The sequence below is a fragment of the Gobius niger genome, assembly GCF_951799975.1.
Source record: "Gobius niger genome assembly, chromosome: 3".
In the NCBI taxonomy this organism is placed as follows: Eukaryota; Metazoa; Chordata; class Actinopteri; order Gobiiformes; family Gobiidae; genus Gobius; species Gobius niger.
In genome coordinates, this window is record NC_136854.1 from 2,360,341 (window position 1) to 2,382,314 (window position 21,974).

At 44.7% G+C, this 21,974-nt stretch overlaps 4 protein-coding genes across 4 annotated transcripts in view; all 4 read left to right on the plus strand.

Moving 5' to 3' along the window:
- The window catches only part of LOC306960420 (uncharacterized protein), a gene marked incomplete at both ends in the record, with an annotated part of 50,893 nt that extends 47,065 nt beyond the window's left edge, over positions 1–3,828 (plus strand). Inside the window, one exon of the mRNA XM_079552851.1 lies at positions 3,299–3,828. Within this exon, the coding sequence (XP_079408977.1) occupies positions 3,299–3,828 (530 nt within the window). The remainder of the gene's footprint in view (positions 1–3,298) is intronic.
- The window catches only part of LOC306960565 (protein NLRC3-like), a gene marked incomplete at both ends in the record, with an annotated part of 303,489 nt that overhangs the window by 171,642 nt on the left and 109,873 nt on the right, over positions 1–21,974 (plus strand). The gene's annotated exons all lie outside the window — the stretch shown is intronic.
- LOC306960416 (protein NLRC3-like) overlaps positions 1–21,974 on the plus strand; it is a gene marked incomplete at its 3' end in the record, with an annotated part of 232,902 nt that overhangs the window by 124,387 nt on the left and 86,541 nt on the right. The gene's annotated exons all lie outside the window — the stretch shown is intronic.
- The window catches only part of LOC306960421 (uncharacterized protein), a gene marked incomplete at both ends in the record, with an annotated part of 68,009 nt that continues 64,250 nt past the window's right edge, over positions 18,216–21,974 (plus strand). Inside the window, 5 exons of the mRNA XM_079552852.1 lie at positions 18,216–18,322; positions 18,424–18,519; positions 19,850–19,913; positions 20,016–20,196; positions 20,264–20,556. Coding sequence (XP_079408978.1) covers positions 18,216–18,322; positions 18,424–18,519; positions 19,850–19,913; positions 20,016–20,196; positions 20,264–20,556 — 741 coding nt within the window. The remainder of the gene's footprint in view (positions 18,323–18,423; positions 18,520–19,849; positions 19,914–20,015; positions 20,197–20,263; positions 20,557–21,974) is intronic.

Consider the following 21,974-nt stretch of genomic DNA (forward strand, 5'->3'; position numbering starts at 1 on the left):
TCCAGACCTCCAGGGGCTGAGTATTTGATTTCCATTTATCATTCTTATTTTATTTTGTTCTCAACACTATGAATAAAGACTTTCATCAGAAAAATTGAATTGATTGACATCTAGGATGTGTTTTTTGAGTGTGCCCTAAGATTTTGTGAGCAGTGTACTTTAGTAATTCGTTGAAGAAATTGTACTTCTTTGAGTGACTTCATCAGACCATAGTTTCCTGCTTCTGCTTGAGTAAAATTATGTCTGTCATGTCTTGAGTAAAAAAAAAACTGTGAGCAAATCTTTAAGTAACTAAAAAGGAGTTATTTTTTGTATTTTTTGGAGCATATTCATAAGAATTATTTGTTTTTATTCATGTATTTGCTATTTTCTTCTAAAATTGTTGACTTTGTTTCACTTTGTTATTCCATGACTCAAACCATAATCACTTTTTCCACTCTATTCAAAAAAACATTTTTTTACTCACAGTAGCTACTCAACTAACATTTTCTCCAAGGACTTTTGTACTCTTACTTGGGTCACTACTTTTTACTTCTACTTGAGAAAACACTTTGGCTACTCTACCCACCTCTGATTTGGCCCATCTGCAAAAAAAGTGCGAGTTGGGGGGCGAGGGGGTGTTAGTTGTTTATTTTAATATAGAGAAGATAACATACTCACATTAAACATAGGCAAAGGAAGACAATGGGAATATTAAGCTACCTTGCGCAAATCCTGCCACACCAGCCAGCAAGCCTATACATGTTGTTTATGCAAAAGCTACCTTAGTGATGCTTCGCCTCGAAGATGATGCCGCCGGAGGAGGAGGAGTGGGGGGTCATGGCGACTCTTTTTGCGATCCCTGGGAGTTTTGGAAGGCTTTGTGCGTGGCCTTTTTTCACTTGTCGTTAAGGTGGCTGTCGATGAAGAGGCTGTCGATGGTTCGTGGGTCAAATTTTCGGCTTCTTGCCATTCTTTGAACAAAGGATTATCCCGTTCCAAATGCATGAGCACAGCTCAGCAACTTTTGCACATATGCACCGACTTGGTTTCGCAGCGATTTAAAGTTAGTCCTAACACCGCAAACCTTTCAGAAGGAGTTTTTGGTTGCGTTCCCCTGTCAAAAATAATCACTGTTCTCGTGAGTACCCCGTGTATTCGCAGATTTTTAAAACAAAAACGGCAGTATTCATTTACCGGGACTCGACTGCATGCCATGATGGTTGTTTGTGGACTACAGACCGTAGGTCGCTATGTGTTTGCGTCACATCCGCGTTTCGCTGATTGGTTCTCTCTCGTTCAAGCGGTGATTGTTAGCCCCGCCTCGAGATTCGATGTGGAAATGGTGTCCTACGGCCACAATTCCAGACTGTCTTTATATGTATTTATAAATACATAAATAAAGTCAGTCTGGCTTTTGCCAGGCCAGAGGCTTTGTCTGTTTCCAGAGCCGTGTTTGTGTCACGGATGAAGTGAAATTCATTCATTTGAAAGAAAAGGAGTGAAATTTAACATTTTTACTTTTTTTCTGACAGTTGGTAAAGCCAGTGTTGTTTCATATTCTACAGTTCTTAAACTCTGTGCTTATGTGAGAACCAGAGCGCTGTGGGGGGAGCCTAAACTGTTTTTTTTGTTCATAAATAGTAATTATCAGCTGAAAGTGACCTGAACACAAAAAATAGCCTGGACAAAGAGCTGCAGTCTGGATTTATTCTTGTATTTCCTCAGGTTTACAAACCTGGGCCTCGTTTTCAACAGAGACTTTTCTGCTTCTAAACTAACCCCTGATTGTGACGCTCCCACTGAGCTGTTTCTTCACACTCAACATTATTGTCCATAAATCACTTGTTAATATTAATAACATTATTATATTTTATATAAAACAAATCCTGTAGTTTCCCCTGGGCCACAGCTTCAGTATAACCTGACTGTAAATACATGCATCTGTTACAATGTTAGAAAAGTGGAAAGTTCTGAAATGCAGAGAAAATGTCAAATTCAACTCCTTTTCTTCCAAATGAAACGCTGACATCACTGATATGTGACTTTTTTCCTGTATTACAGTGAGATTTAAAATGTGAAGTTTGATGTGAGAAAAGTCCAGGTTCTGCCATGGCTCCATTATATCCTAATGGGAAAATATCTGGACGAAAGGAACAAGGTCCAAACTGAAGAAATACAGGACAAATGTCAAACCTGACTCTTGTTCTGCAAAATGAAATGATCAAATATATGACTTTTATACGGAGACAGAGGCAAAGACAAAGGAAGTCATGAATGTTTTTATAATGAACAACTGGACATAAAGAATCGTCCACGACAGAAAAACTACAAATGCTTCAAATCCATTTTTTGCTGATCTTTGACACGTCCAAGGCTCTAAACACCACATCAGTCCCAGCTCTGAACTCTTCATTATTATAAAGAGAATCAGGTTTTTATGTTGTTTGTAACAAACTTCAAAGGTTTGGTTTGAAACTGGCAAATAAAGGGTTAAAACTCCCAAATAAATCACGTTTGGTAGTTTTGAGAAGGTGAGAAGTGATTCCTGAGATTCGTGAAAAAATAAGAAAAAGATGAAAGAATTAGGTTTTTATATTTTAGTTTGAAAAGTGTGTCAATTTGTGTACACTAAGGGGCGACAGAAAGCCCCGCCCACTGGCACACAGCCCCGCCCACTGACACACAGCCCAACACATTTGAACTTGAAGAAAGTCATTTGAGAATTAGAACAAAAAATACATTTATTATTTAGAAAAGAAACAAGTTTTGTCTTTAAATATTCTTAAATCCTACTAAAGTAAATTTACACCTTCATGAGTCTGAGACGTGTTTTGTTCCTGATAAACCACTTTCTAAGAGTTTAAATGTAAATGTTCAATATGTTTCTTTATCTGCGACAGCGCGACACAAACAAGAATTCAAGTTTTAATACAAAAGAAAATATTTGTTAAATGTCACTTCAGAACATTCCAGGATATGTGTGGCTACGTCACAAGAGAAACTAAACTGAAACATAAATAAATGAGCTCAGCTTCACTCAGACGATCCTGTGAAGCCTTTGGAACAGAAGCATTTTTACAGAAACAATCATTAAAGCTCCTGTTTTATTCTATTGTCGGGGTGAAATGTTACAAACTGTGGTTTAAATTGTGAACAGTGTCATATTTTTAATTTTTAAGTGAAACAATTAAATCAATCATGTATTTATTGATATATTTATATTTGAATCTTTGAGTCCATTTCAAACCAATATAAATGTCGTTCTCCTCTAAAGAGTGAACAGGGACTAACTGCTGCTGTGTTTTCTCTCCGTCAGATTTCACTGAACTCTCTCTGGATCCAAACACAGCTCAGAGGAACCTCAAACTGTCTGACAACAACAAGAAGGCCACATGTGTGAGAGAAGATCAGCCGTATCCAGATCATCAGGACAGATTTGAGGACAGGTTTCAGCTTCTGTGTGACTCTGGTCTGACTGGGCACTGTTACTGGGAGGTCCAGTGGAGAGGAGAGGTTTCTATATCAGTGTCTTACAGAGGAATCAGGAGGAAAGGAGGAGGTTATGACGGTGGGTTTGGATTCAATGATCAGTCCTGGAGTCTGTTCTGCTCTGAACGTGGTTTCTCTGTTTGGCATAAAAACAAACAAACCCTCCTCCCTCAGCCCGGCTCCTCCTCTGGGACAGTAGGGGTGTATGTGGACTGTGCTGCTGGCTCTCTGTCCTTCTACACAGTCTCCTCTGAGGAACTGATCCACCTCCACACCTTCAACACCACCTTCACTCACACCCTGATCCCTGGGTTTAGGCTCTGCACTTACGGCTCCTCAGTGTGTCTGTCAGACTGAGGATCAGAGTCTCAATTATACAGATGAGTTTCAGTCACATGACCTGTTATGGAAATTATGGAAATCCAACTGTATATTATATATTATTATATGTTTATTATATGCTTTATTGTAATCACATCACGTATGTGTTATGAGCGACTGACAAGTACGCACTGTACCCTGTTTACAGGGGGGTATTATGCAAAATTGACTTTTTCAAGCTTTACATTATGTTATTAAGTCATTCCCTCATTAAAAAACATGCCTGAAGTGTTGCCTTGGCACACTCACGTATTTTGGAGTAATCTGTAAAAACTCTGATGGCGGCCATTTTAGGGATAAAACGCCTGATTCCTTCTGGGAATGCTTTGACCTCCAGGATACGCCTCCGACCTTTCGTCACCAGCCGAGTAACCAAGCACTGCCCCTCAGCAGAACCCCCTCCCCGCAGTGTCTAGCTCTAAGATGTAAACAGTCATCATGGAGGATTAGCTTCATGTGTTGTGAACCGGAGCCACAGCAGACTTTTACAAAGACACACATCAGTGTTTCTGTTACCTAAACACCCAGGATTAAAACCGGTGACAAGAACGCTTATTTCAGTGTCTGGTTCTGCGCTGGGCCTTGATGATGCACAGAGCCTCCTGAGAAAGCTAATGCTAAGCTAAACCTCGAGTCATCACGTGAAAACGAGAAATATGCACACATAAAGTCAATAAAACCACCACACACATAAAGAACCGTTTAACAATTATCACACGGAGCCTGGCTTATTGATTTGGCAGTTTATTGCTCACATTTCATCTACAATGGGTCATAGCCGAGTGGCTTTCTCCCGGAGCTAACAAGCTAGCCGCGACAAGCTAACGGGAAAATTCACTGAATACAAGCAGCATATTATGCATTGAAAACGTCACTAAAACAGGCATCTGCTTGAAGCAGCCTTTATGATGATCACACACTGAGCCTGGCTTGTTGATTTCGTAGTTTATTGCTCACATTTCATCTGTAATGAGTCGTAGCCGAGTGGTTTCTCCCGGAGCTAAGGCACTATTAGCCGCGACAAGCTAACAACCTTCACCGTCACAACATTCATTGAAAACAAGCAGCATATTATGCACAAATAACGTCAATAAAGCAGGCAACTACTCGAAGCAGCCTTTACGATGATCACACAATGAGCCTGGCTTTACACATTTGTGGTTTATTGCAGACTTTTCATCAACAATGAGCTGTAGTCGATTATAACAAGCTAACGGGTAACCTCGAAAAACCATTTTCCACCTGCGCAGATAATGTCCGTCTTTTGAATGGTATGGGCTCGTGCAGATCCTGGTGTCGTTCATGGGGGTATAGTTAGAGATCCATAGGGCATGGCAGATGCAAAGAGATAGCCTCCAAACAGCAGTTATTTTTCAGGCAAGAGCCCCTTCCAAGCGTCCGGTGAGGAAGGTTCGTCTCCAAATAATATCCTGTGTGGCCATTGTTCCCAAAGTGATAAACAGTAGCTTCTTTCCAACAATAAAAATTAAAATGCACCAATTGTAGTTTCAATACTGTGGAGAAAAACGAGCGGAGTGTTGTGATGCCACAGACAGCGTGTGGAGGGGGCGTGTCGGAAAGGGTCAGGGAGCGTCTTAAAGAGACAGAGGCCTATTTCAAGTCATTTGCTACGGCCATTTTGAAAGAGCAATTTTATACAAGGCAGTTATTCTAATTTACTGCATTGACAGACCAACAGAAGGTTTCGTCATCATTGTAGTTTGCTATAGACTGGTGCTATGTGGCTGAAAAAAGCATAATACTCCCTCTTTAAGTAAAGTAGGCTACACATTTAAGAGTAGTTATATTAGAATTGTGCTGATGCCATTTATTTATTAGGCCAGAGCAACGGACCCGCAGTGTCCCGCGAGTAACTAATTAATATTGATAACGGGGGACGAAAACGCAAGAATTCACGTAGCAAACATGAACCTATATTCAAGTAACGGGGCTAAAACTTAGTGCTCCGCAAGCTCTAATTTTGGGTGGGGTTTGCAAGAGAAAATAATAAAAGTTGGCTCTGTGACGCCCCCTCAAACAGGCAGTTTACATTTACTCAATGGAAGACCGGTCGCAAAAATAAAGGTCCATTCCTGGACCTAATGGTGTGTAAATGCAGCCGCTATCGCCAAAAAAGTAGCTTGTAAGTGGCCCGCCCATCCTCCGTGAAAATAGCCAGAGTTTTTACCTGGCAGAATGTTGGACTCTGTTAGAGTTTCTCCGGAAATGTGTCAATTTTCCAAATTTCCCCCTTTATTAACAAAAGTAACAGTTTGAGATTCGTATGGACTTATACTAACCCTCTGTCAGCGAAATAATTTTTAATTTGGACGTTTTTGAATGAATCACCGCCTATGGTTCCACCCTCATCAAAAACAGGGAAAAAACCCCTCTCCTCCTATTTTCGGTCCGTGAATTTAGAGAATCCTCGCCCTCATCAGGCCCATGTTTGTATGGACTTATAGCTCAGTGATAGTGTGGTCGTCTGAGGTGAAGGAGGTAGCTAGTCCACACATGGGCCGCTACACACTTGTCCAAGTTTAAAACACATGAGCGCGGGGCGTTTCATAAGATATTTTTTCTGTTCGGCTGGCATTTGCTGTCCCCTGTGTAGCATCATAGCTGGAGTGTTAGTTTCCCAACTGTGAGATTGCTGGATCAATTCTGACCTTGACTTCTTTTTGTTTTTTGTTTGGACTCACCACCAAATGGATATAACATGAATCAACATGTTCCCACCCTTTGAAAAACGTGGAAAGAACGCTTCCAGAATATGCGGAACTAGAGACAAAGCAATTGTGGGATAATAGGGAAACAACTGAGGTAACACTGGGGACAATGTCGAAAACAATTGAAAAAAATGTATGGGGCGACACATGACCTTAATTGACCCCTCTCCTCCAGTGGTGTACTGGGAACGAATTTCTAACCGGTAAGAGTAGCCCACATCAGGCCAACATTAATATGGAGTTACAGCTCAGTGATAGTGCACTGGTCTTTGGTGTAGGAGGTTGCCAGTTCAAATATGGCTTTGACACTTTTAGAATGCTTTCTCTTTTCTTGCCGGCGCAAGAGTGAGGCCAGGTTGGGTCTGAGGCAGAGGCAAGACCAGGTTTGGGCGAGAGAGAGCGGGGGCGGTCGCAAGGGGCAGCGCGCGCGGGGCTTGCAAGGGTCGAAGGCCCTTACTGCACTGTCTATCATAGAGAGAAAAGCCCATGTCCTAAAGCTCCCCAATGCATGTTCTTTATTCATTTATGTATTTTTTATTTTACAACAGTATTGAAATTATACTTAAATGGTCTCTTTTCGTCTTTACTTCATCTCCGTTGCTCCAAAATAAATTCCATTATAATTTATTATAATTTCTAAAAAAAAAATATTTTGACTGGCAAACCTATCGCACTATTTGAAAACATTAAATATGTGAAGCAGACACACTCTTATTCTACGCGGCATGCTTGTAGTGACGACGTGGCAATAAATCGACCTAGAACAAGTCTGCTAATAAAAACTGTTGAATCTAGATCGTTGCAATTGTGGAATAAGCTGCCCAGGAATTTGAGGGATTCATCCAATTTACATGTTTTCAAAAATACACTATAATCTTCTGGTATGGTTTCAGTAATTTTATCTTGTCATGTATTACTGTTGTGCCTTGTTTGTTTTTAATGCATGTTATTTTATTGGAAATGCTTTTTAATCCTGGACCCCAGGAAGACTAGCAACCACTACGGTGGTAGCTAATGGGGTTCCTTAACAATAAATAAAAAAACAAACAAATAAACAAATCTTTGTGTAGATTTTCTCGTGTGTTTGTAGCAACTTAGCGAGTAGCTACAGCATTGTCATTGTTCTGCTGCAGCTTATTTTCGCTGAATATGGACATGCTGTATCTCTTTAATTTGGATTTTCGCTGGGTTCGGTTTTCAGTTGAATAAACCCCTGCAGACGCTGCAGCACTAACAACATTAAGCTCTGGTTGTAACGATTCACCTGTCTCTTCCAAGGTGTGAACGCTACTACGCACTATTAGGTAACGGGCGGATCTGTGTACCAGCAGGGGTGAATAACCAACAAACAAACAAATGATTTCACTTTGACTCTATTTTATATGTGTACGGCCACATCCCACCCCAACGCTTGAGCGTGAAACCCGTTGAACACAAAACAACGCACTAAGGCGAGTGAAAATAAAAGTTTATAGTCCAAATAAAGTCCGTAAATACAGGTCCAGACCAGGAAGCCTTGAAATCCCACCGCAGGCCCAGTTTCTACGGGACAAAATAAACGCGGTTATAGCAATAGCTATGTGGCCATCGGCAGCCAAGTTACTCACAACCCGAGCTGCCCTCCCGTGCACCCGAGGTCGGACCAGACACTCCCAGCAGCTCCGCGAAGCGTTTCCACCTCCGTCCTGGATGGTTAGTTCCATAAAACGTGCATACATCCACAAAAGGTTAGCTCCCGGCAACTCACCTCTGGCAAAGAGTCCCAAGTCGGCGTGTGACGTCACCTTTCTCGCGCGCCCCCGTGCGTGTGTCCCATTACCCAGAAATACCGGTAACCCAGGTTAACACAGGAATACCACCGCCTTGCAACAATACAATGACACAAATACAATAAACACAGTCTATGCCTACTGTGACCAGGTTCTTCACATTGAACAACATTATAGAGGGTTTTGGTTCAACCCTGCTGGGTGACTCACATATAGGGACCTAGGTGGTCTTTACATGGTTAAATCCAGCACAGGCTGATTTAGAGAGCGCAGTCTGTAATAAAGTCAGATCTATGTGGAATATTGTCCATCCATCCATCAATTTTCTTCTGCTTTATCCGGGGCCGGGTCGCGGGGGCAGCAGTCTCAGCAGAGATGCCCAAACTTCCCGGTCCACACACACCTCCTTCAGCTGTTCTGGGGGGACCCCGAGGCGACACCAGGCCAGCTCGGAGACATAGTCCCACCAGCGTGTCCTGGGTCTTCCACGAGGCCTTGTCCCACTAGGACATGCCTGGAACACCTCCCGCGGGAGGCGACCAGGAGGCATCCGGAACAGATGCCCTAGCCACCTCAGCTGGCTCCTTTCGACTTGAAGGAGCAGCGACTCTACTCTGAGCTCCTCCCGGGTAACTGAGCTCCTCACCCGATCTCGAAGGGTGCGCCCAGACACCCTGCGAAGGAAACTCATTTCGGCCGCTTGTATTCGCGATGCCAAATCTCATGACCATAGGTGAGGGTGGGAATGTAGATCGATCGGTAAATCGAGAGCTTTGCCCCGACTCAGCTCCCTCTTCACCACAACAGACCGATACAGCGACCGCATCACTGCTGACGCCGCACCGATCCGTCTGTCGATCTCACACTCCTCACTCGTGAACAAGACCCCAAGATACTTGAACTCCTCAACTTGAGGTAAGGACTCCCCACCGACCTGTAGAGGGGAAGCCACCTTTTGCCGGTGGAGAACCATGGCCTCGGATTTGGAGGTGCTGATCCTCATCCCGGCCGCTACACACTCGGCTGCAAACCGCCCCAGTGCGCGCTGAAGGTCCTGGTTTGTTGAAGCCAACAGAACAACATCATCTGCAAACAGCAGAGATGAGACTCTGAGGCTCCCAAACCGGACACCCTCCGGCCCCTGGCTGCTCCGAGAAATTCTGTCCATAAAAGTAATGAACAGAACCGGTGACAAAGGGCAGCCCTGGCGGAGACCAACACGCACCGGGAACAGGTCTGACTTACTGCCGGCAATGCGAACCAAGCTCCTGCTGCGGTCATACAGGGAACGGACAGCCCTTAGCAGAGGGCCCCGGACCCCATACTCCCGGAGCACCCCCCACAGGGCACCACGAGGGACGCGGTCGAACGCTTTCTCCAAGTCCACAAAACACATGTGGACTGGTTGGGCGAACTCCCACGAACCCTCAAGCACCCGACGGAGGGTATAGAGCTGGTCCAGTGTGCCACGACCAGGACGAAAACCGCATTGTTCCTCCTGAATCCGAGGTTCAACTATCGGCCGGATCCTCCTCTCCAGCACCCTGGAGTAGACCTTACCGGGGAGGCTAAGGAGGGTGATTCCTCTGTAATTGGAACACACCCTCCGATCCCCCTTCTTAAAGAGAGGGACCACCACCCCGGTCTGCCAATCCAGGGGCACTGTCCCCGACCGCCACGCGATGTTGCAGAGACGTGTCAGCCAAGACAGTCCTACAACATCCAGAGACTTAAGGTACTCAGGGCGAATCTCATCCACCCCCGGAGCCTTGCCACCGAGGAGCTTTCTCACCACCTCGGTGACTTCAGCCCCGGTGATGGGCGAGCCCACCTCCAAGTCCCCAGCCTCTGCTTCCTCATCGGAAGACGTGACGGCGGGATTGAGGAGGTCCTCGAAGTACTCCTTCCACCGTCCGACGACATCCCCAGTTGAGGTCAGCAGCCCCCCACCCGCACTGTAAACAGTGTTGGTGAAGCACTGCTTCCCCCTCCTGAGGCACCGGATGGTTTGCCAGAATTTCTTCGAGGCCGACCGATAGTCTTCCTCCATGGCCTCCCCGAACTCCTCCCAGACACGAGTTTTTGCCTCTGCGACCGCACGAGCTGCAGCACGCTTGGCCTGCCGGTACCTCTCAGCTGCCTCAGGAGTCCCACAGCGTCTGTGGCAGAACCATATAATCTTTGATAATGAAAATCACCACAGCACGTTCAGTGGTCGCCTGCTGTTCCCCATGTGAGGCTCTGGTGTCGCTGTTTTTAACCACTCAGGATGTGGCGTTCATGACCAGCTCTTTAGAACGGCTCTTTAACATCACAGACCTGGATCAGTGTGTTATAAAAATGAGCTGTGCATATTTAAGAAACAAATAACGATGTGAGCAACAATATATGTTATGAAATAGTGATGATGAAAGGTTTGAATAAAAGGTTTAATCATTGGTTATTGGGAAGTTTTGTATTTTAGAAACTTATAATAGGCTTGTTGTTGAAGTACTTTGGTTCATATAATCACTATACTCACTTGTTGAATGTTATAATGAAAGATAGACTGTGGTGAAAATAGAACGTGAGCGGTAATTTATTGAAGGGGGGGCAATATGGTGGGTTTTTCCCAAGCCATCGTCAGAACTCCACTCCAACCGTTACATTCACTGCAAATTAAGCCGTTTATGCAAATCAATCACAAAAGCTTCCAGTTAAACATGTTGTTGGTGTTTTGTTGTTTTATTTGTTTCAACTGGGCCACACTCAGTAGGTCAGAAATATAACTATGCATTTTAACTAAATATGCTTAAAGTAAAACACAGCCTTCATCACAGCTTTCTATTCATGGATTTTTATTGATTTTATACATATATTCAATAAAAAAATAAAATAAAATGATATTATATTTTTAGATTTTGCCGTAGTTTGGACACCCCTGCTTTAGACTGACCCGCCGAACACTGGCCATTTGTTGTGAAAGTTTGTCAGACCGGAAGTGCTCTTTTATTGTGAAGGCAGGAATGACCTCTTCACTGAAGGAAACAGGTGAGGCTAATGAGCGCGACCCGACCGCACCGCCCCCGGGCCCCCACGGAGGAGCACGCGGGACAGATCGTCATTAAAAGTTTTTAGAGCCGCCATGAGAACAAATGTGGACAAATGCTGCTTCTGGAGGGAGTTATGGAATCATTCAGAGGAGCCGAGCTGTGTTAGAACAGAAAAGAAACCGCTGAAGACAACTATGAAGGTAAGCTACATGCTAATGTTATGCTAGCACCAGCTAAAGCGGCGCTAGCAGCGGCTAAATGCTAATATGGGTAAAATCCCCTTATAGCACAGCGGTATGATGTTGTGAAATATTAAATCCTATGACCTGCGTGTGGATAGTGAGGGCTGTCCACTCTCTCCTCACCGGAGGCAGAGTCTGTTCAGTCACATCAGACGCGGGTCAGACGCGGGTCAGGCGCGGGTCAGACTCGGGTCAGGAGCGGGTCAGACGCGGGTCAGGCGCGGGTCAGGCGCGGGTCAGACTCGGGTCAGGCGCGGGTCAGGCGCGGGTCAGGCGCGGGTCAGACTCGGGTCAGGCGCGGGTCAGGCGCGGGTCAGACTCGGGTCAGGCGCGGGTCAGGCGCGGGTCAGACGCGGGTCAGACGCGGGTCAGGCGCGGGTCAGACACGGGTCAGCGCTTTGGCCACAGCCAGAGGTCGGTCCCAAAACCTGGACCTGGTCAGACCGGTTTGACCCTGGCCTTTGTTATGGAACAGTGTTAATTCTACAACATATTTGAATGTAGTTTTAGTCTTGGTCTAAATGAACTAAAGGAGCTAAAATGTAAAATGATGTTTGAACATTTACAATCATCAGAAATGTGTGAAATCAGGAGCGACTGAGACTGAAACACGGCCCTGACTCTGACCTGGGCCCAACACTTCCACAAAGACATGTTTTAACCTCTTAGCCCCCGCCTTAACCCAGCGCCTTTTCTCCTGTTCAGCTTTACCCAAATCTAAAAGCTTCTCACCTGGAGAGCGACAGTGCAACGCCTCATTTGAAAGCTAAGACCTACAAAAGTGATTGTAACTCGTCATGTTGTCGTCACATTTGTCATGTTTTTGTGGCTTTTTCATTCCTTTTTTCATTGCTTTTCGTCATGTTTTCTCCACGTTTTTCATCCTTGTTTTTACGCTTTTCTTTGAAGCTTTCAGATTTGGGTAAAGCTCGGTTAAGGCGGGGGGTAAGAGGTTAGGGAGAACATTGAGAGGCCCGTCTGTGCTCCTCCATTTTAAAAACAATGTCAGTGTCATAGGTTTTTGTAATAAAATGTGGTTTCTCATCTTTAAAAAAGTGAAATATGGAAGAAATGTGTAAACTGCAGCGAGATCGACAGATAAAACCAGAGGTGAATCTGACCGATAGAAAAATCCTCACCTGGTCCAGATTTGTGTCTTAATTATTCTAGATTTCGAGTGGCGGCTTGGTGAGGTCTGGAGTCATGTGATTTTAAATGCTTTTCTTTCACAGAATCCAGCGCTGGATCACGGACTGAGGACTTTCTGACCAGAGGAGCACAGGGTGAGTAAACTCTGCTGGAGCTAAACATCTGATGAAGACGTCAGCGGTGAGTGACTACGTTTATATTATACATCCTCCGCATACATACGCACGCACATTCATACCTTTCTCACAGACTCTCTCACTTTGCTTCTCTCTTCTACAACCTCCTTCTACATCCACACATTTACCTCGTCCATTTACATCCTTATATGTAGAGCTGCACAATATCAGGAAAAAACATTTGACCTAACTGTTGTCATGTAATATGTGCCATTTAATTTAAACACAGTTTGTAAGTCGTTTTTCAGCAAATATTAGGGAAACTTTTTCTTTTACGCCGGAAGTAAAATAATAAATGTGTCCATCTGTAGTAATTTAGCGACAGATTGTGGCTTCTTACGATAGAGATATTATTTTTGTAGTACATTGTGCAGCCCTACATTCATCCATGAGTCACTGATGCTTGTGTGAATTGGCTGATTCTGGTGTTTAGCTCATGCCGGTGAGGAGTTGCTAATGTTCATGTTTAAACTATGATAAAGACGACAGTTTGACGTAGAAAACAGAGTGAGTGTATTTGCAGATGTGCAGGTGCATTGAGTGTTACCCCAGGCTCACATTAACTACGGTCCGGGTTCGGTCCTGATCCAGTCCGGGTTTGCCCCAAACTGCCACTCACAGTGAGTCCGGCTGACACTGTGGCTCCGCCGGCTCCGGCGCCAGACGCTGCTCCAGGCACAGAAACGGCACTCGCCAGAACAGAAGTGCTCGCGGGTTTCCCTCTTGGTGTGAGTTCACGTGATGATCAGCCCTGTGTGCAGGTAGTTTTTGTAAACAAAGTCCGTATTTCTTCCAGTGAAGTGGAGGCGAGACCAGGCAAGTAGTGATGCTAAATTCTGTGTTAGCTGCTGATGCTAGCCTCTGACTGTTTTTCGCTAATGCTAAACTCTGTTTGTCGCTAATGCAAAATTCTGTGTCAGCTTCTGAGTCTAACCTCTAACTGATAGCCGCTAATGCTAACGTCTGACTTTTTGCCGCTGATGCCACACTATGTTGGCCGCTGATGCTAAACTCTGTTAGCTGCTAATGCTAATTTCTGACTGCTGCTGATGCTAAACTGTGTTTGACAAATTCTGTTTGACGTTAATGCAGAATTCTGTGTTGGCTCCTGATGCTAAACTCTGTTGGCCACTAATGCCAAACTCTGAATAAGTTAGCCGCTAATGCTAACTTCTGATTCTGTTGGCCGCTGATATTAAACTCTAAATGCTAATCTGTTTGTTGCTAATGCTAAATTCTGTTTTAGATGCTAATGCTAGCCTCTGACTTTTTGCCGCTGATGCTGAACTTTGAATGCTAAACTTTTGCTGCTAATGCTAAAATCTGTGTTGGCTTCTGATGCTAGCCTCTGACTGATAGCCGATAATGCTAACCTTTGACTGATAGCTGCCAATGTTAGCCTCTTACTTTTTGTCGCTAATGCTAAACTGTTAGCTGCTGATGCTAACCTGTGACTGTTTGCCGCTGACGCTAAACTATGTTGGCCGCTGACGATGTTGACTGCTATTGCTAAACTTTGAATGTTAGCCACTAATTCTAAATTCTGACTGTTTGCCGCTGATGCTAAACTGTGTTGGCCACTTATGCGATACTCTTTTAGCCGCTAATGCTAAACTCTGTTATGGCCAATCATGCTAGACTCTGTTGGCTGCAAAAGCTAAACTCTGTTAGCCGCTAATGATAAATTCTTTGTTAGCTGCTGATGCTAACTTCTGACTCTTAGCCGCTGATGCTACACTTTCAATGCGGAACTCTTAGACACTAATGCTAAATTCTGTTTTAGCTACTGATGCTAACCTCTGACTAGGGTCCTGTTTTTATACCACTACTTAACGATACCTGCTTTTCGGGACCGGTGCTTTAACTGTCCTTTTTTTTATCCCTATGTTATTTAAATTCAATACAAATAACATGTAGAAAAAGTGTAATTCAGGAAAAAGACCGAAAACAGCACAACAGATGTTAGCTGCTAATGCTAAACTCTGACTTTTTCCCCACTTCTACTGAGGGACTGGCCTCTAATGGCCAGTAAACATAGAATCGAAATGCTTTATTTGTCTTTACACACAAGCAGAATGAAACTTGTCTGGCTCTCAAAGTCTCAATAATAAGTCATAATAATAAAAACACATACACAAAAACAGTAGTTGCAGTTACAATGTGGTGCTAAGGTGTGATGGAACAGCTTGGTGGTAAAAACTGTTGTTCAATCTGCTGGTGTGAGTCTTTAACACTCTGAAGCGTTTGCCTGAGGGCAGGGGAGCATCATCTAATCATCTGTTTATTGTGGAGAAACTTCAGAAATGATAGAAATGCCATAAAACGGACATTCTTGCTTCGCCATAGTCGGCACTGGCTTCACTTTTCCAGACGACAAAGCTCTATTTACAGCTCCATGAAGCCGGTTACATCAGAAGTGCATTTGTGGGCTTAAATGTGTAGATTAGAAGAGTTTCCAGCAGGACTTTAACTGTCAGGGGCAGGAAGACACGCAGCAAGAACATGTCTATGAGCGAGACGTTCACTTTAGTGTTTACAGTTCACCCTGAAAACCACCTGTTGTTTTCTTTCCTTGCTCTGTTCAGCCTCAGTGTTATTCTCCTTCTTCCCTCATCACTGTCTGCTGTATGAGCCTCTCCTCCTGTCACCTGTCTGCAGTCCCGCCCACCTGGACTCATGTCCCGCCCACCTGGACCGCTGCCAATCCAGGTGCGGCTCTGAGTCACAACAGGAAGAAACGCACAACGGTCTCTCCGTCAGACTTACTTTTCTCTGGGACACGGTGGACTCTGTGGATCCGCTCAGGTTCGACTGCTCTCATCATATTCAACCCCTGCTCTGGGATAGACCTGGTTTAGACCCAGTTAAGTCCTGGTTTAGTCCTGGTTTAAACCTGGTTTAGTCTTTAGTCTGGTTGAGTTTTTCTTCCTTCATGTAATGTAAACATTCAGATCTAGTGTTCTTTCACTAGAACCATTGGCCAGGCTGCACCCCTGATACTGTAGAGTTCAAGCTTTATTAGTAGAGTTGTGTGATCTGTTTTATCAAATGCTTTTTTTAAATCCACAAATATTTCTGTTGTGTAAAGTTTTTAATCGAGAGATATTTGTTCAACTTTATCAATAAGTGCCAAGGCTGTGGAACTCTTAACCCTAAAACCACATTGACACTCGGAGTAATCTATGCTTAGTTATGATTTTTTATGATCGATTATTGAAGAGTTTTTCTAGAATTTTGGAAAGTTGTGGTAACAATGAAACAGGTGTGTAATTACTAAACATGTCTTTCTCCTGATTTGTAAAGTCTACAACTTTAGCAGTTTTCATTTTATTGGGGAAAGTATCTGTCCTGAATGATTAATTGCAAATCTATGTTTTTGTGGTTTTCACATGGGTTTTGATGGAGGGCTAATACTGCCTGAAACGTCGCATCATGTAGTGCAATAATTAAAATAATTAATTTGGGAGCTCAGGCTGTGCAGAGTCATCTCCATTATTTCATTTGATTTTGATATAACGTCAACATAAAAATGTCATGACGAATTAACAAGAATAAAACTGGGTTTTAAGACACGATTTAAAACACTCCACAGTGGGGGATGTACGGACGTGAAGGGGCAGAGTGTTCCACACAGCTTATGGCCGACAACAGAGAACGCCCTGTCCCCTCTGGTTTTACACTTCGTCTTAGGGACCACGAGCTGGAGCTGGCCCCCAGACCGCAGAGAGCGCGGGGGCGGTAAAATTGAATGAGGTCTGTGATGTACTCAGGGACCAGTCCATTTAAAGCTTTGAAAGCCTGCAAGTGACGAAGGGTCTTTTGATTTATCCCAGAGTAAAGTGTGTTGTAGTAGTCCAGACGTGACAAAATAAAAGCATGAATAACGCGCTAAAATTGGTTTAATTTTAGCTAAGAGAAGAAGATGATAAAAGCTGGATTTAACCACAGCGTTGACCCGCTTGTCAAGTATAAAATCCGAGTCCATAATGACGCCAAGGTTGGTGGCTGTAGGTTTGATGTGCTGGCTTACAGATGTCGGGCTCTTCCTGTTTGACACTATGATGTAAAAAACGTCAGAGTGTCACAAGTTAGTGATTTTCCAGCAGAGGGCGGAGCAGCTGCTCAGAGCAGGATTCAGGAGGATTACTGAGAACTGCATGAATGAAGTCACAAAACACTCTGGGGTGTTTTTGATCAGGAAATAGCACAACATCATGGTTAAAAGCTCCAAAAAGTCAGTTTAGCATGATATAGCCCCTTTATAGTGATCCCCCTCTTCATCCTTTACCCAAACAAGGCTTTAGGCTTAATATGTTGTGGAACAGAATGAAACAGCAACCAGATATATTCATAAGTCATCATTTTATTGTCATTGCAATTTTTAAAGCTTCGCTACAAGGGGGTGCGGCAGGTGCTGCAGCACCCCCTTGTAGCGAAGCTTGAAACACTTCCGGCGCTCCTGGAAAAACGTCATATTCTGAGTCTGTGTCAGCTTTGTTCATGTTTCTGTTAAAATGCTCTTCTAAGAAAGAGAGTGTTGGTGAAAGCAAGTGTCATTTGTTTGTTGAGGCGGTGGAGCTGTTGTTGGCAGCTTCTGAATGTAACTCAAAAAGTAACTTAGTTACTTTTAAAAATCAAGAAATCAGTAAAGTAACTAATATATTAATATTTGAAGGTTCACTGATATTCTCCAGGTCTGTGGCCTGAACATGTGTAACCCGTTCATAACTGTATAATTACACAACATTGTCCTTTCGTTTACTCAGCAGTTTTGTCCATACCTGGCGTTTGATACACGGTGCCGACATGGTCCGACAGCCACTTCTATGTTTGTGTTTCTTCTTCGTGTGACCTTTGACATGCCCCTCGTATGAATTCGGGGTTTGACCCCTGCCTCTTCCCATTGCAAATCCGATATTGGGAAGAGGTCAGTCATCCATTGTAATTAATGTTTTAAGTCCTTTTTATTAAAATCTTGCCTTTATTTTCATCTGTGCACATATATTTTACATGTAATTAAGTTGGTATTGTGCTTCGTCCTTCCTCGATGTTTTAATTCATTCATGTGAAGAAATGCGGGGAAATGCTAATATTGTCCATTGTCGTCTATTCTTTAGTTAGGATCTGTATTGTGGCACATATTCATTGTGTCTTATATTATTATCTGCCAGATTAATCGCCTCCTAATGTTTCCGCTGTGTCCCGTGGCTCCTTAATGCACCACAAACTGCATAAACTACACAAAGCAGAAGTCCACCGGTCACACATGGATCCAGAGCTAAGACATGACGGAGCCCCTCCCTCTAAAACCACGGATCCCAAAGCTCAGAGGTTAGATCCACCACTCTTTACGTCGACTCTTCGTCAGAGTCGGCTCTATAGTCTCTCTTAGCTTTACTGTTTGAATTAAGGAGCTGATGATCCTTTTCTGAGTCTGATCCATGTGTTTCCGTGTGTTTTCTTCTTTGTCTCAGGATCCTCCAGAAACATCCTCCGTCTGAACCTGGTCCCAGCTGTGAGTCCCTCAGTGACCGGTCGATGGGACGTCCAATATACTTCAGGACAAAGCGGTGACTTTTGAGTCTATGTTTTATGGATTATTCTTGTCACATAAAGGGAAGGATCTAGGGAAGACTGAAGGAAACAAAGGCATCTTTAGTGAATGTTGACATTTTTTACTGCTTGGCGACAATCACAAGTACTGTCCTGTTATTCCAATCACAAAGGATAAAAAAAAAGTGTTGTAGCTTCGAAGTCTCTGAGGTGTTTCATTCTGTCTGAACACTGACCTCTTGTGGACAAACTTTATTATCACGACTTCTCATGAACACGACTGAACCAACACGATCATGTGGAAGAGAAGTTTCAAACAGACGTGTGGCAGTTTTATTATTACAGCCTGATGTTGATGTTTGATCAAATCAATCATAGGCCGATAAATAAGAGTCATTTTCTTTGTAACATGGGTCTGTGGGCGGAGCTCCAGTGGGCGGGGCCTCAGTCACCTGCGGCTCTGCTGCTCAGAGGCAGGACATCAATGCAGAGCTGATTCTGACACTGTTTGCTGTAGATGCTCCTTACGTTTCCCTCGCCTGATCAGTTCCAGGCCTGCTTTATCTGTTCAAAAGCAGGACTTTGGAAAGAATAAGAAAATACAAAATGTATTCTGGCCCACAGCCACTTTCTCCACATGAACGCAGTTCAATGGGAAATGGGTGAAATACAGCACATTTATTTATTTATCACTAATGATTTACATCACTATATGGACAAGAAAACCTTAGCTGTTTAGGCGTCACCGCAAAAGGCAGCTCAATGAGCCGCTCTGAGCCGCTTTAACACTCGATACGCAACTCACAGAATGAAGCCGTTTTCGAGGCAGTCACGTGACCAGGTGTTACCGAAAGAGGCTCCGACGCTGTGTCTCGAAGCATCTGCTTCAGGAAGAGTTCCGGACCGCCGGGTTTTTTGGCATTACTAGTAATAACCACATAATGGACTGTAGACGGAAGATGAAAAAGAACCTGTAAATAAATCTGGCTAATTATCCACTTTCAAGTGTTTGATAAAACTTAATTGTAAATTAATCTAATTTATCTCTCAGTTGTTTATCATCAAATAAACCGGGATCCATCACATTTGATATAAATATTTAATGTTTATTGTAAATGTATTTGTCTGAGTTAGACCCAGTGTTGACGTCAAACCAGAAGGTTCGGAACCAGGCCCCGTCTGTGAGTCCCTCAGGAGCGATGGGTCCATGTGGGAACCACTGAACTTCTCCTCAGATCTGTAAGATTGAGTTTGTTTAAACACAAGGACAGACAGTGGTTTAATGAGGTTCTGAAAGTGTGAGAGAAACAGCTGAATCCTGAGGTGTTTGTTGTGTCTCTGTCACAGAGTGGAGCAGGCTCCAGAGCTCAGAGCTCAGCAACATCACACTCAGCTGGACTCCATATTTAAGGTGTGTCCTTCACTGAAGTTTGGAGATGTTCAGATGAATGGACTTGTTTCACACAGATCTGACACTGACTGCATTCGTGTTGTTTCTAATGTGTCTGTGCAGCTTCTGGAGGAGGACATCTTCACTTTTGTCCAGAAGGAGCTGAAGAAGCTCCACAAGGTTCTGAGCACAGATTACCCAGAATGCTTAGAGCCTGATGAGGATGGAGAGGCTTTTCTGAAGATCACTGTGAACTTCCTGAGGAGGAGGCAGCAGAAGGAGCTGGCTGAGCGTCTGTGGAGCAGTAGGTCCATTTCACTCAGTCATTTGATCTTCTCTGAGACTCAGGCTCTGTCTGTGTCTTCATTCAGGGAGATGTTCTGGAGTTCTTCAGCGTAAACTGAAGCGTGACCTGCAGCAGAAGTGTCAGTGTGTGTTTGAGGGCGTGGCTAAACAAGGAAGCCCCGCCCTCCTGCAGCAGATCTACACAGAGCTCTACATCACAGAGGGAGGGGCCTCAGAGGTCAACCAGGAACATGAGGTCAGACACATGGAAACAGCCTCCAGGAAAGCAGGCGGAGCAGAGACAGCCATCACATGTGAAGACATGTTTAAAGGCCCTGCGGACACAGAGGCGCCCGTCAGAACAGTGCTGACAAAGGGAGTGGCTGGCATCGGGAAAACACTGCTCACTCAGAAGTTCAGTCTGGACTGGGCTGAAGGCAAAGCCCACCAGGACGTCCAGCTGCTGTTCCCCTTCACTTTCAGAGCACTCAATGTGCTGAAGGACAGGAGCTTCAGCCTGGTGCAGCTGCTCCATCACTTCTTTAGAGCAACAGAAGAAGTGAGCAGCTTTGAAGATCTGCAGCTGCTCTTCATCTTTGACGGTCTGGACGAGTGCAGACTTCCTCTGGACTTCACCCAAACCAAGGCCCTGTCGGAGCCCACAGAGAGCGCCTCAGTGGAGGAGCTGCTGGTGAACCTCCTCAGGGGGAGCCTGCTTCCCTCCGCTCGCCTCTGGATAACCACACGCCCCGCGGCGGCCAATCAGATCCCTGCTGAGTGCGTCTCCATGGTGACAGAGGTGCGAGGGTTCAGCGACCCACAGAAGGAGCTGTACTTCAGGAACAGGTTCAGAGACGAGGCCCACACAATCATCTCCCACATCAAGACGTCCCGAAGCCTCCACATCATGTGCTTCATGCCAGTCTTCTGCTGGATCCTCTCCACAGTCCTGGAGCATGTGCTGAAGACCAGAGAGAGAGCAGAGCTGCCCAAGACAGTGGCTGTTTCCCAATTGCCAGGATCCTCGGCGTCTCGACCACTTCGGACGTCATTTGCGTCATCACGGCGCCGCCAAGTGGTGTTCCATTTCACCTGGACCACTCGCCCCCTCGCAGCTCGACTCCTCCGTTTGGCTCATTTACGAAGGATACAGCAGTGGATCCTCCGCTGCCTCGGAGAGCTGAAATTACCCATGATGCACTGCAGCATAGTTTCTTTTTTCTTTTCTCGCAAAACGTTATTAGTTTGAACTCACTTTAAAAAAGTTGTGTTCCACATAAACAGTTTCCTGGCCTCTGTTAATCATAAAACAGTTGTTTTAATGAGCATAGATTGACACGTGACATGACGCAGCCGCTCGCTCCGGAGGCCGTTCCATTCGAGCTCAAAGGCGGCGGTGAGAGGACACTCCGCTCCGTTTTGGAGGAGCCGCCACCGAGGACGTCAACGAAGTGGCCAAACGGAGGACGGATCCTCGCAATTGAGAAACAGCCCCTGACTCAGATGTACATCCACTTCCTGGTGGTTCAGGCCAAAGTCAAGAACATCAAGTATGAAGGAGGATCTGAGACAGACCCACACTGGAGTCCAGAGACCAGGAAGATGGTGCAGTCTCTGGGAAAACTGGCCTTTGAGCAGCTGCAGAAAGGAAACCTGATCTTCTACGAGAGTGACCTGAGCGAGTGTGGGCTGGACGCTGCAGCCGCCTCAGTGTACTCCGGAGTCTTCACACAGGTCTTTAGAGAGGAGCCAGGCCTGTACCAGGACAAGGTCTACTGCTTCATCCATCTGAGTGTG